The 20,947-nt window shown below is 47.2% G+C and overlaps 1 protein-coding gene across 1 annotated transcript; it reads left to right on the top strand.

The window, feature by feature from the left end:
- The first annotated feature begins 315 nt into the window (after positions 1–315).
- MAP3K14 (mitogen-activated protein kinase kinase kinase 14) lies at positions 316–16,395 on the top strand. The gene is made up of 15 exons (XM_086478010.1): positions 316–568; positions 1,117–1,186; positions 3,050–3,260; positions 3,388–3,996; positions 5,028–5,165; positions 7,313–7,442; positions 8,122–8,253; positions 8,693–8,797; positions 9,493–9,656; positions 10,039–10,189; positions 10,841–11,194; positions 12,346–12,452; positions 13,844–13,988; positions 15,262–15,362; positions 16,216–16,395. The coding sequence occupies exons 1-15, from the start codon at positions 316–318 to the stop codon at positions 16,378–16,380; spliced, it is 2,835 nt and encodes a 944-aa protein (XP_086334136.1). The 3' UTR covers positions 16,381–16,395.
- Positions 16,396–20,947: the final 4,552 nt, after the last annotated feature.

The raw sequence follows: 20,947 nt of genomic DNA, 5'->3' as shown, positions 1-20,947 counted from the left end.
AATGGAATATACCAGGAAATAAATTTCCCTTTGAAACCTGTGTGGTCTCATGTTTTTAGTACTGAGAATAACGTTGATACTCCAATCTTCAGTGGTAGAAGTCAGGGATGGAGAGCTGGCGGTCTTGGGTTCTTTTTCAGCTCCGTGCTCAGAGGTTGGGTAGGACCTTGATTTGGTTTAAATGATTTAGTAACGTGATACCTTCAGCAGCCTCCCATGTCTCATGAACTTGAAGCCGCTTCTGCCTGTGAAGTATTTTGACAAATGTTTTGCTTTGTTTTTTTCTCTTACTCAGTGACTCTCTGAACCTGTGAAATGGCAGTGATGGGAATTACATGCCAGGGAGCTCCCGATCCAGCCGTCAAGCACAAGAAGGAGCTCACAGCTACCAAAGGGCTGAAGGAGACAGTGAGTGAAAAGCAGAGCAGTGTTTGCAAAGTAGAAGATTCAAAGAAGGTCATCTTTCACAGTCAGTGGAAAATCCTGAATGATGTAATCACCAAAGGAACAGCAAAAGAAGAAACAGAAGGAGGCTGTGCATCAATTTCTATTATTGCCCAAGCAGAATGTAAGTAGCAGGGCGGTCTGCTCTTCATTGAGAAAAAGGAATGTGTAACGCAGTATGAGATTTCACTCGCTTTGCACTCCTGGAGAGCTGAGACGAAATCTATTTGTAATCCCAAGTGGGGTGGAGTTGGTGACACATCCCAGTCTCTATTTAGGAAGCTCATGAAATCTCCTGATAATGTGGCAGCATCCACTGGATAAATAACAGAACAGCATGTGGCCGTTGCACCTACCTGCTTTGACTGTAAATCTGTGTCTTGGCTGACTTCTGAAAGGTGTTTTAAAAGAGGGGGAAAGAGAAGAAAAACAAAATAAAGCTGTCAGGTGGGAAAGATCTGCTGGGGATCAGGAGATCGCAGTGCTGGGAAGCTGTCTAGTGCTGGGGGAGGAAGAATGTAGCGTGGGTGACGTGGCAGGACTGCGTGGTGATTTGTCTGGATCGCTGTTGGGTTTAACAAGTTGGTAGAGTTGTTTCTTGGTCCGGTTGTTACCAGGAGAGACTTTGCCTGATACTGAAGACATGTGACGATCCTGTTTTCTTTCACATAGGTGAAAACAGTCAGGAGTTCAGCCCCACTTTGTCAGAGAGATCCTTTATTGCTCATAGTAAGCGCTACAGGTGAGAGACTTCTTAACATGAATACCCACCTTCACTGTTGTGTGTGTCCGCTTGTTCCAAATCACCCTGGCTCTGTGTGCTTATCATATTTTTTTCCCAAAGCAGTCCTGTTTGAATTGCCCTTTCTGCCTGAGGCTCAGGAAGAGTGTGTCTTTCCCCAGCCATCTTCATCAAAACCCTTTTTTGTTAGGAGAAAATATAAGTTTAAGCACAAACCACTTGGAGCACCTTGCGCTGTCTCATTGTCAATGCCTGCTGATCTGCTGGCCCTTGTAGTCTTCTGCCTCTATTTCTGGGTGGTCAAATTTCTTTTGAAATGACTGAGTGAATTTTTTTTTTTTTTCTTTTGAGATTCATGGGCTTGAAGTAGAAGGATCCAAGGGAAAATTTTCAGTCTTTTTTTAACTGAGCTGTCCTGATGTTACGTTACACCATCCTCTTTGAAAAGTCGTGGAAAACTTAGGCTGCTGCTGGAAGTAGTCCTGAGAAAAAGGAACCGCTTTGTTTCTGGGGAGGGTAAACAAAAGGGGATGAGAGAAGAACCTTTGCTTAATGACAGCATCAGCAGCAGACACAGAGTTGTGAAGAGAAGCTGGAAGTGGTAAAGGAGGAGTAACAGTTGCGATAGAAAAATGGAGGCCTGGGGCTTGCTTTCCTGAAGCCGTCTGGGAGTGAGCCGCTTTTCCTTCATGAGGAATACGTGCCCTATTGGGGCACATCCTGGAGCTTTACCAAGCAGCTCCAGCACTGTCTGAAGTGGGTGGCTGGGATACAGAATTTGGTGCTGCCTGTTTTCTGGCAGCTTTTAGACCCTGAATCTGGCCCTGTGAGGTCTGTGGTTTGACATTGCCACGGACTGTATGACATTGTCCCGTGAACCAGCTGAAGAAATGCATAGTGAACCATTTCTTAGAGGGTTTATGTGGAATGCACGCCAGCTATCTGTTCAGGTTCAAGGCAATGTGGTAATGCCATCGCTTAGAACTTTCCTTACTGGATCTTTTAGTGCTCGGTGGTGCGCTGAAACCACAGGAGAAGATGGAGAGAGCAATGCTGGCTGTGAACTGCATCACTGTTCAGTAAAGGCAGATGACTATATCTGAATCAACAGCACAGTTGTGATTTCTTTGTCTGAAGATCAAATACCCTGCTTTCTCTTACAACTTGATATTAAAAAAAATCTGAGCTGCTACGATTGGTATTGGATAACCACAGGCAAATATTCCTCTTGAGCGTTGCATCTGTTTGTACAGACCCCCAGTTGGTGTGCTGGCCAGTGCTGGTTTGTATATAGAAATCACATTGTAGTATTGGGCTTTACATGCCAGAACATTTTGGCTTTTTGAAGCTATTTTATTTAAGTGCACTTAGTCATCCCTTTTCTTTGGTGCAAAGCCTATTTTTCTTTCAAATAGAGCAGACGTTTATATTAAGAGCACTTTTATTAATTTTAGCAGTTTTTTAAAATAGATTGATTTATACATAATCTCTGCGTTCACTATAAATCGCAGACATAAACTGTGTCAAAGAAACCTGGAGACATTCAGTGCTTTTCCTTGTGTTTTGCCGTCTAGTCTTGCTGTTCCTTGCAGAATTTGCAAATACTGGGGGACTTAATGCTCTGCTTCCCCCACACACCCTCCGTATTTCTTTCTTACAATGCCAGATACAGTACTCTGCCTTCATACTGAAGTCACAAATGCTGCATATTAGAAGGCAAGAAGTTATGCTGTCATTCTCTATTCTTTAAATCTCAGAAGGCAGAATTGCTAATTCTCACTCTTGTTCTCTTGGTAATTGTTACCTGGAGGTGTGCTTTGACCGTCAGATCTAAGAGACTTCATGCGTTTTGGTTCCCAACAGCCGGTCGGACAGTCTCGATCAGATCCCTAACAATGTGGCCCACGCAACGGAGGGGAAGATGGCACCTACCTGTTGGAGAGGGAGGCATCGTGGTAGGACGAAAAAGAAACGTCACAAGAAAAGGTCCAAGCTGAAAATACAAACAGTGGCTGCTGGCAGGCGGGGTCCCAGAACTCCAGAACAAGAGAGCTGCACCCCAATTCCTGTCCAGGTGAGAATCCTTAAGCCTTCCTTTTGTACCGGTGGGACCCCTGCAAACTCCTGACAATTCCCGGTTGAATTTTGGTTGGCTGTCTGGAGGTTCCTGCTCAGCTGTTTTGTTTTGTTTTGTTTTCTAGGAGGATGAGTCACACCAAAATAATCTTTACAGAAACAGTTTTTGGGTTTCAGAATTTAACAAGGACTTGGCCTATGATCCGCTGCCGTTTGAGAAACCAGAGAAGGTTCTGTCCACGGGCAAACCCCATTCACCGAGGAGCCAGTACAAAACAGAACTGCACAAGTTGATAAGCCCCATTCAGTGCCTTAATCATGTTTGGAAACGGCACTATCAGAGGGACAGTGTTCCACAGCCTGAAACTCTCCATCCTTTTCCCTACAACATAATACCCCCCCATTTCCCACATCTGGAGAGTCCTCTCCATGCCATGAAACGTAATGCTCTGGAGATGTACTTCCATGGTGATCTCAACTATCAAGACAGTGAGCATCGCTTCTCTGGCCTGAACTTAGAATATAGTTTCCCCAAATGCATCAGCCAGTCCATGAAAACCAGTTCAGACAAGTTTTCTGTGGAAGAATACTTGGTAGACGCCTTGAAGGGGAGCGTGAGTCTCGGTGAACCACAAAATTTAGCCAGCCTAGCCAAGACGTGGAGAGGAGGTGGTCTGGACCCGAAGGAACAGTTTCATGAAGCAGACGAAAATGAAGGCGTGCTGCTTAATGAGGTGATCTTCTGACCCCACACCCCAGTGCCGTGGAAGGCAGAGTTTCTCCTGGGTTTCAGAAGAGGGACAGTCTGTATCTACGTGCTACCTTCTGTAACGAGGCTGCCTTTTCCGAATGGTTCTTGATATGGTTGGAGGCTGCCAGTTAACGTTGCAGTTTTGATTTTTGAAGGCTCTAAAGCCCTTAGATTGGTGGCTCTAATTTGTTCGCTCGTTCACAAAACATGCATGCTTTGTCTGAGAAGTGTTTCTGTGCTTAGTCAGTCTTTGAACGTGTCCTCTCTGTTTGTCTGTGAAAGAACCCAGTCCGTTCAGGTGACGGGCTGCAATATTTTGTTGGCTATAGATGACCTGGACTGTGACACAGACAGAAACCAGGGACACGTACATTGTGAAGGTGCAGAAAGCACGTCTGCTGCCTCTGGGAGGAAACCAGCAGCTCGCACGTTGTCCCTTGCCAAACGCAGGCCTTAGGCATAGCAAATGCATGTAAATCTTAAAGGAATGATTCATTTCTTCTGAATCCAGATCTATCTTGCCACCTTCAAATCCGCTTAGAGGGCTCTTCTCTGGAATCAGCGTGACCCTGTCAGTATTGTCGGTGGAGCTCAAGGTGTCACTCACCTGCCTGAATGTCTTTACACTGAGACCTAAGGCACAATCTCAGTCTAGTGATTATAACACAGGATTAGCTCACACATAGATGTAGGGTTTAGCGTCATAGTTATGTCCTGCATGTGAAGGGAACAGTTTGGAGCTCCAAAGCTATCCAAATACTGGTGGTCTTTCTTTACAGCAATGAGGTGCACTCGTTGGAATCAAACAGAGCCCACAGAAATCACGTAGGTTCTCCCGTATCGTTTCATCTCAATTACTACTGTGACAGCAGTAATTTTGTGCAGGGATTTCGAGGGAGGTGCAGTCGTATCTATCATGATGCTTTTTCCGAAAATGTTGGTCTCTGTCTGTGGAGCTCAACAGTTAAGTGTTTCTTTCCTTGCTTCATCTTTCTTTCTGATTTTAACTTCCAGAAACTAAAGCCAGTGGATTATGAGTACCGAGAAGAGGTTCATTGGACCAAGTGTCACGGTTCTTTGGGCATTGGCTCCTTCGGAGAAGTATACAAAATAGAGGACAAACAGACGGGATTTCAGTGTGCTGCCAAAAAGGTAATTTTGTGTGTGAGAAAGGGGGGGTTCCTGACGCAAGAAGGCATATGGAGAAAAAGTCTTCTCCTTCCGGCTGCCTTGGGTACCTTATTGTACAGTCATAGCGAAACGCTGCTGTGGTTTTGTCCAAGGAAGAACTTCAAGGTGGTGGCATGGAGAGAAGCATCAGCCAGAGAACCTGTATGTGCGCAGGGGTCAAGCTTAGCAGCCCGAAATAGGCTTGTCTGACCTTCAAAGCGTGCTACAAGGGATCTTGCTTTTTGTGCAGAGACAGGCCGAGAGAGCAGAGATTCCAGAAGGATTGTGTTCCTAGTGCCTGCGGGGGAGAAACGGCCGTGTGAGCTGTCTGCTTGTCTAACTGTTCTCATCTTAAAACACGTCTGGTGTAAGTGGTGACATGGCAGGTGTTTCTCCTGAAAAAAGGAATGAAGTAGGAAAAAAATAAGGCAGCCGGTAGGCACTTAAAACAGAGAGAGCTTTCATCTGCTCAGTGAGCGTCATGTGCAACACTGGCACATTGTACTGAGGTGATTCTGTTACAGATGCAGCAAAGGATGTGTGTTTTTCCAGAAGTTGGCATAATAATCTATTGTACACCAAGATATGCCGTTGTCATAGAATAAATGAAGAGTGTGGAATTAACTTGAATTGGGGTATTGATTTGTAGGCAGCCATGGGGGAACCTCAGAGGGGAAGGCAGAGTGATAATGCAAGTAGATGATGAAAATGTAAACTATTTTGTTTGCACTTAACACTTGAATAGTTTCATCACCTCCATGAACTGATGTTTCTCACGTTACTCCAGTAGAAAACTTCAACAAGTGTGTGGGAAGCATTTGTCTTGAGTACAAAAATATTGTACGCAAAAAGAATTGGAACTTGCGTTTTTCAACTTAAAATGCTCGTTTTTTTATGTTCACATGGGTCTCGACTTGCTGTATTGCCTGTGGAAAGATGTAAGTGCTAACACTAAGCCAGCTTGTCCAGTTTTTTTAACCATTTCATTTGTCAGCTGTATAGAAGCAAACGTATTTAAAGCATGCAGAAAGTGATTTCCTACTGTGCATCCTCACGTTTTAGATGTGAAATTTTGTGGCAGCATGACCAGTTGTTTTCTGACACTATGTAACTACGTAAATTTATTATAAGTTTTGCAAATACAGAGTCTTAGGAAAAATAACTGTTACTAGTGAGGTATATTTACAGGAAGGAGGAGTGGTAGGGCTGAAAAGAAAGATGTGAGAAGCTGAAGTCTTTCAAAATGTCAGGTTTGGGTTTTGTTTCCTAATTACTGGAGGGTTTCAAAGGATACATCTGTAGATCAGAAATACCTCTTCTCAGACCAAACTCTTAAACCAGTGAGTTCTAACATGCAGGCTGGACACATAACTGCGATGCATTTCACTTTACATCAGTAACTGCCTGGAGTTCCTGCCGTCGGCCTGTGTTAGGAGGGGACTACCTGACCTGCCACCATACTCGGTGTTGCAAGCACCTGCTCTCCACATTCTTGAGATTAAAGAAAACTAGCTTTAGCTGTATTGCTGATGGTGAGGAAACATGATACATCCTTTTCCCACCAGAATCTTAATGACTCATGTTTTCCTTCTGGTCTTTAGCAAATTCTTGGTTTATTTTGTTTGGCCGAACTTAGCAAATAGAGTTTTTCTTTAACCTTTTTTCAGCGCAGGCTGAGTATCACCTAAAAAGGTGATTGTGTCAGTCCTTTCCCTCCTGTTTTGGGGGAGTTTTATTTTTGCCAAGCATCCTTGGATATTTTTTTTCCTTCTTTCACGAAAGCAGAATGCTTAAGTTGTCAGTGTTATCTTTTTAACTGAGACAGAAATTACCTTCCTTCTGAAGATTACCAGTCCTCAGACATAAGCCAGAGGGATTGCAACCTGGCATCTTTTCTGGTAAATTTTAACTTTACTCAGACACTGAGGATTTAGGGACTCTCATCATCCTTGTTCAGAATTGTTCTGAGTGTTCCCACTTACTGCTGAACCCACTGATTCCTGTTAACGAAGGTTATCCTTGTGCCTCTGCTGTTCAGCAGTGTGGGGTGCTCTGACCCAGGCATCAGGGAGGGACGGTTCTGTCAGGATTCATCACAAAATCTGTTCAGCGCTGCTTTGTTTCCCTAGGTACAAGTTGAACACTTCCGTGCAGAGGAGTTAACGACATGTGCTGCCATAACGAGTCCAAAAGTTGTCCCCTTGTACGGGGCTGTGAAGGAAGGACCTTGGGTGACCATCTTCATGAAGCTGATGGAGGGTGAGAAAGGCACGACCCCAATGGAGGCACCATTGTAACTGTTGAGTGCTGTGGACATTGATCTCCTCTTCCTCCTGCCCAAATTCTAAATCTGTTAATCCTTTGGTGTGTCCAGAGTGTCCCTAGCGTTAGTTCCTGAGTGGGCTGGGCTAGGTGTGTGTAACCCCTGCCGTGGTCTTTCCGGGGGGGAATCGTTGCCAGTCCTGCCTCGCTCCGGTTCAAGATGTGTATCTCTTGAACAGCAGCTGCAAGTTCTCACCAAAACACATGGCTGGTGCTGTTTACGTGCATGGAACAGGGAATACGGTATCAGCAAACCTCGATGCTCCCATTGCCTGATGCTCCTTTTTCTGGCCAGGACCATGGAAATTGCAGCCTGTGAAGATTCAGGCTGCTGATCGGTTGCACCCAGAAGTGTCCGATATGATCACAGAGTAGTTGCTTTTGATGCAAAGCAACACTGTTCAGCTGACACTAAGCAAAAGGCTACGTGAAAGAGGCCACTTTCTGTGGGCAGCACAACTCCGGGAATAAACAAAAGGAACAGACCCACGTGCGGAAGATAAGGGCTGTCAGACTGGGCAGTTCTCGTTTCTTCATCAGAAATGATGAGGAAGGCTGATGACGCTGGGAAGAATTTAAAGATAAGCTAACATGAACTCTCTGGATTCCTTTCTAGGTGGCTCACTAGGTCAGCTAATTAAACAGAGTGGCTGCCTGCCAGAAGACAGAGCCCTCAGTTATTTGGGCCAGGCATTAGAGGGCTTGGAGTATCTTCATGCTCAGAACATTCTCCATGGAGATGTAAAAGGTGAGATGGTACTTAAGGTACCTTGTTCTTCCCTTTCTCTTACAAGAGGCAAACTTCTTGGAGATTAAGTGGCTGCATGGCAAGAGGTTATTTACTAGATTTTCAGCTCTACCTTTGAGATTAGAGCTTAACCTGGTTCTAAACAGCTGGGCATGGTGTGTTTGTCACCTCTTTCTTCCTGTCATCCAGTGGGTCTGACAGGCTGTTTGCCCAGGTAGCCCCACCACTGGGGTAGAGCAATGTCCAGGGCAGATAATTGGTAGCTTAGAAGTTGAGATAATTCTAGTTGTGTACTTGCTTAAACCAGGGACACTCCATAGGAGTAATAGGCCCTGGTTTGCGCTCAAAAAACTGTAGTTCTGTGGGCTTTTGACTTTTTTCCCATCTTGGTGACCGTAATATAAAGGCAACTGACTAATTAAAAACTTCTCATTGTCAGCGGAAAATGTGCTCTTGTCTGATGATGGAAGCAGGGCTCTTCTGTGTGACTTTGGTCACTCTGCTCACCTTCATCCAGATGGCCTGGGAAAGTGCTTGGTCACAGGTAAGGATTTTCTGCTGCGATTCTAAAGAATTGCCCTACTGACTCATTCTTTCTTTTTGAACATTTACATATGGCTAATTTGCAAGCGACTGTATTTTCCAGCCTTAATGTTGCTCACAGTGTCGCATTTATTGATCTTACTGTGATGTGTCCCACTGACAGCTAAAATGAACCTAAGGTTGGAAGGTGGTCCTTATCTCCCAGTCTAGAAGGCTGTTGTATTTTTTGTGTGTCAGCATACAGCATTCAGTGTTTTGTCCCTGCAAGAAACCACATTGATACTTAAAAATCTAACTCTGACTTGTCATGTAGCCTCACTAAATAGCTGGGGAAAAATCCTGACCTCCACCAAAGCAAAATTCTTCACTGACTTCTGCGCAGTGCTGTTTAATGCAGCTGTTGAAAGAGAAGGTTAGGTTTTGTACTGCTGAGCTCACCAATGGAGGTCGTGTTTTGCCTCCCAGATTTGCTGGAAAGGGGAGCTCCATACCTACTCTCTGTGTAAGGGATGAGACTGATACGAAGATGTAGCCTTTGAACAGCTTGTAAGAGCAGGAGGTGCTGATTTTGGGGCTGAAGTGGCTTGTTTCTCACTTTAACTAGAAAGGCAAGGAGCCTGCCTGAGGCTTGCCAGCAGTTGTGTTGGAATAATTCTGTAGTTTACGTGCAGTGAGTTTTCATTTGAATGGTTTTAGGGAACTATGTGCCTGGCACGGAGACTCATATGGCTCCGGAGGTGGTCATGGGAAAGCGCTGTGACTCCAAAGTGGATGTCTGGAGCAGCTGCTGTATGATGCTGCATATGCTTAACGGGTGCCACCCTTGGACCCAGTATTACAATCACCCACTCTGCCTGAAGGTGAGTGACCCAACATCCCTCCAGTAAAAGGTACGTAAGCCTGCGAAACCTCGTCGTGCCTGGCTGGAGAGCAGTCGTTTCAGGAAGGCTGGCTGCCAGCCAGCTGGGCATCCAAGCTGATGCCACCCTTCCTTTGGAAGCTGATGGTTTCTGTTGCCTCTTCGACTGCTGGGTGTTACACATGCTAGGGCTGTTTCTTTCGTACCCTTCTCAGGACTTGGGTGTGACTTTTTGGCCATTCAGCTGTGCTAAAATTACTGCTCAGGTCTCTCAATTAATGCTGTAATTTCAGTTGGAAATGCTCGCGGGGTGGGAAGAACCTTTCTGAAATCAAATGAAGCCTCTCTGGTCTAACCTCTTTCATTTCCTGTTTGTTACACAGATAGCTAAAGAACCACCTCCTCTGAGGGAAATTCCACCTTCCTGCAACCCTCTCACTGCTGAGATTATTAAAATGGGCCTGGAGAAAGAGCCTGTTCAGAGAGCATCTGCGTCTGAACTGAAAACGAAGACCAGTGTCGCCCTTGAAGAAGGTAGAAATGTCCTGTCCCTAAAGCTTCTTACCCACGGGTAAAGTGGCCAGTTGCTAGTTGGGTCGGCGTGGTCCTGTGGGGAATACCAGTATGTTTTACTGTTCATCATATCATTTGCACAGGCTGCAGCGTTGATGTATGTTTTGGGGTTGGTAGCTTTTGCTTGCAGCTGGGTGTTTCTCACCCAAATAAATGAAAATTTCCTGTTTGCTGTCACATGCTCTTCGTTCCTTCTCTGCTTGCAGTAGGCGATGTTGTGCTTTATGTGGGTTTATTAAGGTGTGTGCTGTGGCTGGGCTTGTATTCTGCTGAAGTATCAACTGCATCTGGTGAGCTGGAGCCGGGTATGCAGCAAAACTGAAAGCAGAGGTTTACTGCATCCTGGAAAGCAAAGGTTTATTGCATCCTGAGCTGTAACTCATACTTGTGGTCCTGTCTTGCCTCTAAGACTATCCATAATTTGTTTCAGCTTAATCCTGCTGGCAGGTTCTGTAATACAGCAAGAATTTGCAGAGGTGATCTGGTTTTGTCTTCTGGAGAAGCCGGGCATTTTACAGCAAGATACAGTTCAGAAACTCTTATTGTGAAGGAAGACTTTTACTTCCTTTTTTTCTTTATTTGCTAATGTTTGTGTGCTTTTTGTTTTTGTAGTGGGAGGTGTGACAAGCCCCTGGAAAGGTGAATACAGAGAGCCTAGGCATTTATCTCTGAACAAAGAAAACAATCCACAAACGTCCCTGTCCCCCACAGTGAGCCCAGTTTCCGAGACTGGTTCTGACCCAAAACTGGCAGTCAAAGTTTCTTGTGCAAGCCCTGTCCTACCACCACCACCACCTCTGGAGCAAACAGAGCAGGTCGAGGGAACCCCTTGGAACGTCTGCAAGGAGTTACCTGAGACCTGGGACCCTCCACCTCTCTCCTCCACTCCGCTCCCCCTGAAGAGCTGCGGCCATGTGGAGAGAGCAACCACCATTTCAGAGCAAGAGCTTCAGCAGCTGGAAATAGGTAAGCGATGGCCTGTGTAGGGAGTTCAGCTTTTTGCTTGAGAGCACGTTAAACATACAGCTGATTTCTTTTGGCCTCTTGACAGCTACTTCTGCGTTTTGAGCTTGTATGTCATTTTGTTTGTAGTTCCTCTCTCGTTAAGCAACTTGCTCAGCCTTCCTTTAAATTACCAAAACTAGCAGTTCTTAACCAATTAAATATGCCACAAAGGTAGAGGTCAGGATTTCCTTCCCCTCTCAGAACAGTGGAGCGAACTTCTGTGAGAGGTGCAGGAACCTCTCAAAAACCAACCGGTTTCAGACCTGTGCTTATGCGCACCAAATAAACAGTGTCTGCAACTCCAACTTTGCCCGAAATTTTAGGTTTTCAAACACAGTTATTTTTGATAAAAGGCAAAACCTGTTGGATGGGAGATGTCAAACAAAGCAGTATAATTAAAATCAGTCTGCAACTGTTTTGTTCTGGGTGGTGGAGTACCTGTAGCCACCAGCCAACAAACTGAATTACCAGCAGCAATCCAGAATTTGAAAACCAGCAGCAAGTTCAGTGTGAAAATCAGTGAACAGTGCAGTTCCATCGCCCCAGTGTAACTCAACCTTTCCCTTTTTTAGTCCCATATTTTCTACTCTCTGTAAATTAATTGAAAACTTCAAGCTAGGAAAAAAGTGTCTTGAAATGTAACTTGTGAGGAATGGCGTTTTAGGGGTTGCTGAGGGCCAGCTTTCTTCTCAAATGGCTTTGGATCTTCAACAGCCTTGTCAGGACTGGGTATTATGAGTGCAAGTTACTGCGAGAGTTGAGTACATAAGTGTGACTTTTCCCTGGATATGATGTGGATGGATCTAGAGTGAAGACTGGTGGGTGACATAATAGGCAAGAACTGGGAAATTCTGGGTGCTAGTCCCGTCTCTGGCATTTTGCATGTCATTGCACAATTCATCTGTCCTTTCCGTTTCCCTGTTCTCACAGTGGTGGCCGTAGCCTCTGCTTAGCAGAGGAGTTGTGTGTCCTGTGTTTCGCGGACACTAATATCAATGTTCCTTAGACGATGCTGAAGAAGCTTTGGGTATTAATTGCAGTAACTGATTAGAGCAGGGAGGCGTGAAAGGAAACTCTGGAAATGTCTTCCTTCTCTTTCCTTTTGCTTGCAGAACTGTTTTTGAACAGCCTCTCACAGCCTTACTCGCTGGAGGAGCAAGAACAAATGCTTTCCTGTCTCAGCATCGACAGCCCGTTTGTGTCGGATGCCAGTGAGAAGGTGAGGATGAACGGATGTTACTGGGGGGGTGGGGGGCGGCAGGGGAACCGCCTCTGGGACACTGGAAGCTGTGGCCAATGGACATCCAGAGTTTCTCATGTTTGTCGCTGCTTTTTGACACCCCGTTTGCTGCAGAGCAGCTTGGGAAGAAATCTTTGTTCTTGGACCACAGGGTATTTAGGATTGTAGTTGTTCTTTAGTTTACTGTCCAGTACGGATCCCTTTCCTCCAGTTGCTCCCCTCTGCTGTACGCTCACAGTAAGCATCAAGTGTGGGGATCAGGAAAATCTCAGCAGCCTTGGCCCGCTCTGTGCAGAAGGCAGCTGCTGAAGAAGCAGCCGTGAGCACAGGAGCTGTACCAGGTTGGACCAAACAGCTCTGCAGGCCAGGGTCGTCTTCCTGGCAGTGGCCACTAAAGGGGTGTTTAGGGAAAGACCAGAAGAGCGGGACAGAAGAACAAAGACCCTGCTCTTGGATATTCATTCCCAGCCTATGGATCTGTCCTCCGTGAACTTCTTTTAACTCATTTGTACTAATGACTTACATAGTCTTAAGTTACTTAACTACTAAGCTTCGTTAATTTTATTTGCTCTCTCTTGTGTTCATGGAGTGGGGGATACTGGTGAGAAACACTGAATAAGCCTTGTTGAACCAGGGAAGGACATAAGCCCTTCAATCATTGTTTTCAAAGGCGTAGAGTCCAAAATTGTATAGCCTGCCATCTACAGGAGTCATTTCTGCCTGCGATCATCTTTGTTTCCTATTTCTGTTCCTCTTCTCAGCCTTGTAGTGCTTTGGGAGGAGGATTCAGCAGAGTTCTGTACAGTGGTTGAGCTGTTGACACAGCATGGTGTGCAGCGTGGGATGTCACTCTGCTTTTTCTTTTTCTTTTTTTTTTTTTCCTAATACCTAACCCTAACATTTAATTTGACTTTTGACTGGTACCTACCACTATGCTGATGTTGTCAGATTGACCTTCTCTGACTCTCAGATAGTGCTGACTTTTCCAAGCAGTACAGCAGCGTAGGGTCTGTAGTTGTTGATGTACAGTTAACTGCCTTTCCTGTGTGTTACTTGCCACTTACTGGCATTAGAATTTTATCTGATGCTTTGTTCTCCTGTCACTCAGTGTGATAAAACCCTCTTTTCTCATCCAACTCTTCAGCTGATTGTTGATTTGAATACTGAGAATATTTTAACTGTGTCTGCAAACTGCTGCATGGCTATTCATCCCCTTTTCTAGGCGTCAGGTAGATGTTGAATAGCTCAAGGCCCAGCCTTAGACCCCTGTGGATTTCTGCTTTTTTTCTTCCTAAGGTTATTTTAATGTTTAGCTCGTGCAAGCTCACTTTCTTTAGGAGCCTTTGACAAACTTGTGCTTACTTCCACAGAACTCCATGAAGGCTTCTCAGAGCTTGAGGGACACTATGAGCTCTGGGATTCATTCCTGGAACAGCCAGGCGGATGGACAGAGCTTCAGCTGGAACAACCTGCTGAACCGCAGTCGGCACACAGACACCCCCAGCTATTTCAACGGTGAGTCTGAATTTGTAAAGGTTGGATAAATGGTCAGGTATCATTTTCTCAGTACCTAGAGGGTCTGGGGTGTGGAGTCTTTGAGCTCTTCTTATCCTTCAGTTACTGTGTCAGCACAGACCCTCCTAAAAGCACACGGGTGGTCAAGCGGCCAAGTCTGCCCCAGTCATAGATGGGTGGAAGGCACTCACAGAATGGTGGGGGTTGGAAGGGACCTCTGGGGATCACCTAGTCCCACCCCCTGCCAAAGCAGGGTCACCCAGAGCAGGTGGCACAGGATCACATCCAGGCAGGTTTTGAATGTCTCCAGGGAAGGAGACTCCACAACCCCCCTGGGCAGCCTGTTCCAGGGCTCTGTCACCCTTAATGGAAAGAAGTTTTCCCTCGTATTCAGGAGGAATTTCCTGTGCTCCAGTTTGTGCCCGTTGTCCCTTGTCCTGTTGCTGGGCACCACTGAAAAGAGCCTGTCCCCATCCTCTGACACCCACCCTTTAGATATTTATAGGTGTTGATAAGGTCCCTCTCAGACTTCTCTTCTCCAGGCTAACGAGCCCCAGGTCTCTCAGCCTTTCCTCATAGGAGAGACGCTCCAGCCCCCTCATCATCCCTGTAGCCCTCCGCTGGACTCTCTCCAGTAGTTCCCTGTCCCTTTTGAACTGGGAGGCCCAGAACTGGACACAGCACTCCAGATGTGGCCTCACCAGGGCAGAGTAGAGGGGGAGGAGAACCTCCCTCGACCTGCTGGCCTCACTCTTCTTAATGCCCCCCAGGATGCCATTGGCCTCCTTGGCCATGAGGGCTCGTTGCTGGCTCATGGTCAACGTGCTGCACACCAGCACTCCCAGGCCCTGCCCCACAGAGCTGCTCTCCAGCAGGTCACCCCCAGCACTCAAGTCTGTATAGTCTAGTAACAGCCAGAGAAGTTGCTGAACACACAGGGTCTGGTTCAGCTTTGTATGCCTTGTCTTGTGCAACTGCCATGTGCAAGAATATCTGCTTTATAACCATAAATGTCTAGAAAGTAATTTTGAGGGCATGTTGTGCAAATCAATGCATCTCTTCAGCTGCTTTCATGCTAAATCCAGCTCTGCTCTGTGAGTCATTGTTGTCTCAGCAAGCCTCCATGCTCAGCAAAAGACCTACATAAGTGAAATGCTTAATGACAAAAATGAATTCTTCTGATGTATGTGCCTTGCTAGTCAATTTTTCTGTGTTGGACTGTGAAGTCATTATGCCTACAGCAGAAGTTAATGACTTCTCTTGCACATTTCAGGAGTGAAAATCCAGATCCAGTTGCTCAGTGGAGAAAATTTACACATCAGGGATTTCCACAGAACAAAGGTGGGAGACATTGCCACTGGGATAAGCAGCCAGGTGAGACACATTTTGTCTGAGAAGCAGTTTCTTCCATAAGGCAGCCCCGTAATGCCTTAAAACCAGTGACCCAGAGCTCCATTCCAGGATCCTAATGACACATTTAGGGACATAACTTCAGTGCTGCTGTTAGGAATGTGATACCAGAAGATGTTTTCTGAATCATAAGCCGTTGTGGATTGTCATAGGGACTGTAGGGATCTCCATATTAGAAAGTACCTTAAAAATCCTTCTCCTCTCCTATAAAGGTAAATTCTTTCCCCTCTCCCTGAAGAAGATTCTTCATCAAGAACAGTAATTTCAGCTAAGGGAAACGGGCTGTGTTTGGCTGTGATGCTGCTAACTTGTTAGGTTGGAGGAGATGTTGGCAGACTCCAGTGAACCTCACTGCGGGCCTTGGCAGCCCCTGAAAGAAACTCCTGAGTGTTTGTGGGACTGTGACTCATCTGAATGCGGAATGTGGTGATCATCTCTAAACAAAGGGGTTGCAGAAGTCCAGAAAATATTTTGGCTCTGTTGGTTCACTTTGGCGTACTTGGCTTTCTTGGACATCGCAAAGCAAAGTATCGCTGGCCTGCAGAGGAATTCGCAGTGCCCAAACACAGGCAGTTCAGGAACCACCAGCAATGGTCAGAAACTTGGGTGAGGCAGTTCAGCAGCAGGGTGAATGCTACCTGGTCCAGTTTCTGAGATACTTTCTTATGAGAGAAGGTTTGGATGTTCCTGCCAAGCACAAGCCTCTCTGCAGGAGCTTTTCTTGGGTTGGGAAGCTGTTTGCTGAGTTCGATAGAGGGACGTTATGTTCTGAAAGAGGCTTGAAGTGCCACTCAGATCTGTTTGTTCTGCTTCGCAGATACCAGTCCCTGCTTTCAGCCTGGTGACGAAAGAAGGCCAGCCAGTTCACTACGACATGGAGGTCCCCGACTCTGGCATTGAGCTGCAGTGCACCCTTGCCCCTGACTGCAGCGTCAGCTGGACATGGCGAGTCAAGCACGGTCAGCTGGAGAACAGGCCGTGAAGCCGTTCCTGTTTCGGAGGTTTTTACCTTGTGGAAAGAAGGAATTGCAAAAGCTTCCAACCACCCCTGCCGTGGAGCACCGAGTGCAGGTGCTGGTGTTTTGTGCTGAAGTAGGATAGCGGTTCGGCAACTCGCTGCTCTCGGGCCTCACTTCTGTTGTCTGTTCTGATCCAGTTCCAAGATGTGTCCTGAGCTTAGATGTTCCCCAGAACAGTGGGAATTACTTGTTTTGGGTGTGAGTGTTAGGTTGAGCTTGAGAATGGTGGGTGGAAATTCCCGCTTTTCAGAGGAATGCGATTGTGCTTTTCAGGAGAACAGGGGGATTGGATGAGAACTCCTATTGCTCAGCCTTTGAGGTGAAGCCGGTAGTCGCTGGGCTTGCCCAGAGGAGGAGGTTGGGTATCTTCAGCGCAGCTGTGGTTGTTTGTGCCGAGGGGAGCTCGCTGACTTCCTTCTCGCTGGAGGAAAAACTGAACGTTTCTGTAGGCTTTGGGTAGCATCATCTCTACCTCAAGCCTTTTGCATGGGGAAAATCGACAGCGGTAACGAGCTGGGTTCTTGGTTTCACCTCCCACCCTTCCCCGCAGACGCTTCCTTCTTGAATCAGAAAAGAACTTTGTTCCCAGAAAGAGCTTTGCTTGCAGCTCTCATCTTCAGGTCTCCTCCCTGACTGAGGAGCTGGTGCTCTCTCTCTGGTGGTGCTGCCAGCGTTGTCTGGCGGGTAGGGCAGGAGGAGGGTGTGGTATTCCTTGGTGGGCAGGGTGGAGGCGTTGTCTTCCTCCGTCGTGTGGCCACCGCTGACTTGGGACTTCACAGAAACTGTCCCATCCAGGCAGCCCCCCCGGAGGGGGAAGGCATGGCGGCTCGGTCAGCTCAGACAGGGTCTGAATTTTGCTGCAGCGTTTATTAAAAAAAAAATAAAAAAAAAATAAAAACACCACCAAAAAACCTCACTCCCAGCCATCAATCTGGCCGGCTGCTCGGCTCCTCCGCTGGAGGCCAGTGCCCCAGTTCCGCGTGGTGTGTTAGCTCAGCCCGTCCTCGCTAGCCCTGAGGGACTGGCACGAGGCTCCGTGCTGCTCCCCTTATGTCAGACTGTGTTAATGGAGCGGGGTGGGCAGCTGGGCCCAGAACGCCTTAAGCTTTGAACTTTTTTTTTTTACTGACTTGTGAGTTATTTGGAGTTTACTGAAACTGCCTGGGTCGAATTCAGAGGGGCAGGTGTAGCCACCTCTTGTATAACCCGGCACTAAACCAGCGGGAGGGATAAGCTGTGAGCGTACGTGTTCAGGACTGCTCCAAGTCCTTGCACGCCTGGCAATCACCGTCACTGCAGTGAGCAGTGAGCCCCCTCTGGGGGGGGGGGCTGCTGCATCCAGGCTGACGAGCGAAACAGCTCCCAAAACACCCGGCAGGCCCTGCCCGCATCCGCGCTGGCTCTGGGGGACACAACAGGGCAGGAATGTTGGCGGTTTTCTCAAGTGACGTTCACTTAGAAAGTAGCTGGGGGAAGGGATACTCTGGGCCTCCCTTTTGGAGGACCGGTGCTCCTGGAGCAACTGATGCTCTTTGCCTTTGGTCTCCCAGAACATCGGCCGGTTTTGGCAAACTGGGCAGTGACATCCCTAATCGTAAAACTCGAGTTTGTGATGTAATAAAAAAAGTGGAACTCGTGAAGAAAAATTAAATGTGTCCCCACTATGGGTATAGTTTTTATAGCACTTTTTGTTCTAAAGCACTTAATATGTTGTCCAAAATAGGCACCTAATTATATCTGAAATGCCACATTAAGAGTCTTTTTAGTAAACAATTAACACATTACGCACATGTCTTCCAGGAAGGAGTGGGGGGAAAGGGTACGTTGGCTCGATTTCCTTTTTTCAGATGCCATAAACTAGTAAGAATTGTCAGCTCTGGAGCAGGAGGGATCAAAATGCCTCCCCAGGGTTCCCAGGAGCTCCCAAGCTCATGGTCAGTGCCTCAATCAAATTCCCCCCGCCTGGCACCCTTCCTCTGATGGGAGGAGGAGACAAACCTGTTGGTTGTTTCTAAGAAGAGTCTGTTGGTGATGTGTCAGTACGAAAGCATGGTCTGGTCCCTTCCCAAAGGCTGCATCTCGTGGCTTTCACTGTTGTCTGCGAAATGCTTCGATGTACAGCTGTACGGTTTTGTGCATTGGCGTTAGACTCGAGTTCTGCCGAGCAGCAGGGCAGGATGCAGCAGCCCTCTGTTTCCAGGACTTCTGAGCTTTACACTTCATCTATAGCATTAACGTTAATCTCGGGCCACCTACACGTGTGGGTGAAAGGCAGTAAACCCTCGCGGACCTGGAATGTCTTTGTTGGGCAGATGGAGATGACCGTGTGCTCCTCTCCTCTCACACCAGCATTAGCCAGTATCTCCATCCTGTTTGTCTTGTCCAAAACCTTCGGTCCTATTTTGCTGCCACCTCAAGTGAGAAAGTGAGGCTGTGGATTTCCACCTAACGAGTCTTTTCCGCGACAGCCGGCCGTACGAGCGGGCTGTGGGGTCAGCAGTCCCTGCCGGGTGGGAAAAAGGCTTCGACTAATACCACAAACCACTGGTGCTTTCTTACTGTCCTGAAATGTGGTTCTCTGCTCAGGAGTATCTCCATGGTTTTCATGGGTTTGCTACCTACCAGCTTGGGATCTCCTCAACTCTCTCCTGCCGCCAGAACAGTTTCCTCTTAATTTGGCTGGTCGTTTTTGCTCTGACAAGCATCAAAAGTCCAGCTTCCAGATCAAGGCTGGCTGTGCAATACTGACCGAAGAGAAAGTCTGGGAAGCTTTTTGTTATTCATGTTAAAATTTGGCTGAAACTGTGTGTAATAATGTGACTAGTCTTTAGGACAGAACCCCAGTTCAGGGTGGGGAGGACAAATAGCAGTAGGAGCAATAAACACAGGTGGCTCATGTCGTGTAGCTTTTTCTGAAAGTCTGGAAAAATCACTGTTGGCAAACGAATATGGAGCTGATAATCTCTTTGGGACGGGCAGTACTGGCGTGGGTGAAGGCGACAGAATGGCTAGCTTGTATTGAACGAATGACACTTTATAAAACTGTGATTTCTGGAGATTAACATTTTTGACCTGCATTTTCACAGGGAAAAAAAAATAAATCTTTGGGGAAAAAAAAAAAAAAAAAAAGATCCTTCCGTCTCATTACTGGTGGTTTGATACATTGTCCCAGAGAACAACGTATTTTTCAAGAAGGGAAGCCTGGTCTGGTTAAACTCTGCTATACATTGCTCTAGTTTTTGGGGGGTGCATTTCTGGGTATGGAGAGTCAGCAAGGCTTTTGATAGATGTGAGCGAAGTACGCTGGCATCGCTCTCTGTTATCAGGCCGATCGTCCCTTTTCCTCCTCCTGTCCCTGCAGGTGGGGGGACTCGCTGTACCGAGGGCTGATGCGTCTTCTCCTTGACAGTGGGAAAGTAGGTCTGGGCTCCGGAGCCAGCGGGTCAGACAGAGCTCTAGGGATTCGCCCACGCCCTTCGCCCAGCGCTTCTGCCCGCCGTTGGGGCTGGAGCTGTTTGTCTCCACTTAGGTGGTGCATTTCTGTGAAATCAGCGTGGTGGGCTAGAGCTGTGCTGGTGGCGTTGCCGGTGAGCGAGTTTGGGGTCACAGAACCCCCACATTGAAGTTTGGGGGGGGCGGGGTTGCTATCACATACCTGTGTTTGGATTGTGAACACCGAAATCAGTTGTCCACAAAAAAAAAGGTGGGTGTTTTGTCACCAGACTTCCCTGAAAAGATACAGGTGAGCTTAGGGAAGCACTAGACCGCCTCTGGTCTCTGAGGGCAGCCCACTGTGTCGGGCCTTTGCCCTGGACCTTTGGGCTGGGCTTGGCCTTTCCCCGAGCCGTTGGCTCCTCCACGCTGTGGGTGGCAGAGGCTCTGGCCTCCTTGCCCAGGTCGCCCAGCAGAGATAGGTACGTGTCTGTGCAGGTCCTGGCGTCTGGTAGCCTTCTCTTTTGGGAACACTCATGTAGTAAGAAGTGGGACTGCCCCTTGGAAGAGCCACAAGTCCTGGCTTTTCCCTTCTGTTGTCCTGGGGCGCCCTTATTTATCATGTTTTCACCCACCCGATCACCCCTGCCTGGAGGCTGCCAGTCCTGGAAGGAGCTGCAGGGCTGAGCAGAGCCTTGAAGTTACCCCATGGGCGAGTCAGAAACACATCTTCCACTTCAAGAGGTTCAGAGGAGCCTGGTCAGCACTCCTGGCAGCGGTTCCTCACACAGGTCACGCGTTGTTAGTGGAGCAACAAGCAGCAGCTCCTCCATCACAGCATCCCCTCCCCCCATGCAAAGCTTCACCCCATCCCACAGACAAGGGCTTTATCCGTAGAGTCATTTTATTACCAGTTCTGCTTGAGATTAAACAGGCCTTCGGTATATAAAAATAATGTATACAAATTAGCAGTTAATGTTTTACATTTCTGGCTTAAAGGCATTTATAAGTTACACATTCATTTCCCTTCCCTCCCCTTTGAGCTTGTTAGTGATAATGAGCTGGCTGGCGCTTAGCATCTTAATTACAGCAGGAAGC

The sequence above is a fragment of the Leptosomus discolor genome, chromosome 25, assembly GCF_034619465.1.
Source record: "Leptosomus discolor isolate bLepDis1 chromosome 25, bLepDis1.hap2, whole genome shotgun sequence".
Taxonomy (NCBI): Eukaryota; Metazoa; Chordata; class Aves; order Leptosomiformes; family Leptosomidae; genus Leptosomus; species Leptosomus discolor.
The sequence above is the reverse complement of the archived record's forward strand: the minus strand, read 5'-3'. Positions and strand labels throughout refer to the sequence as shown.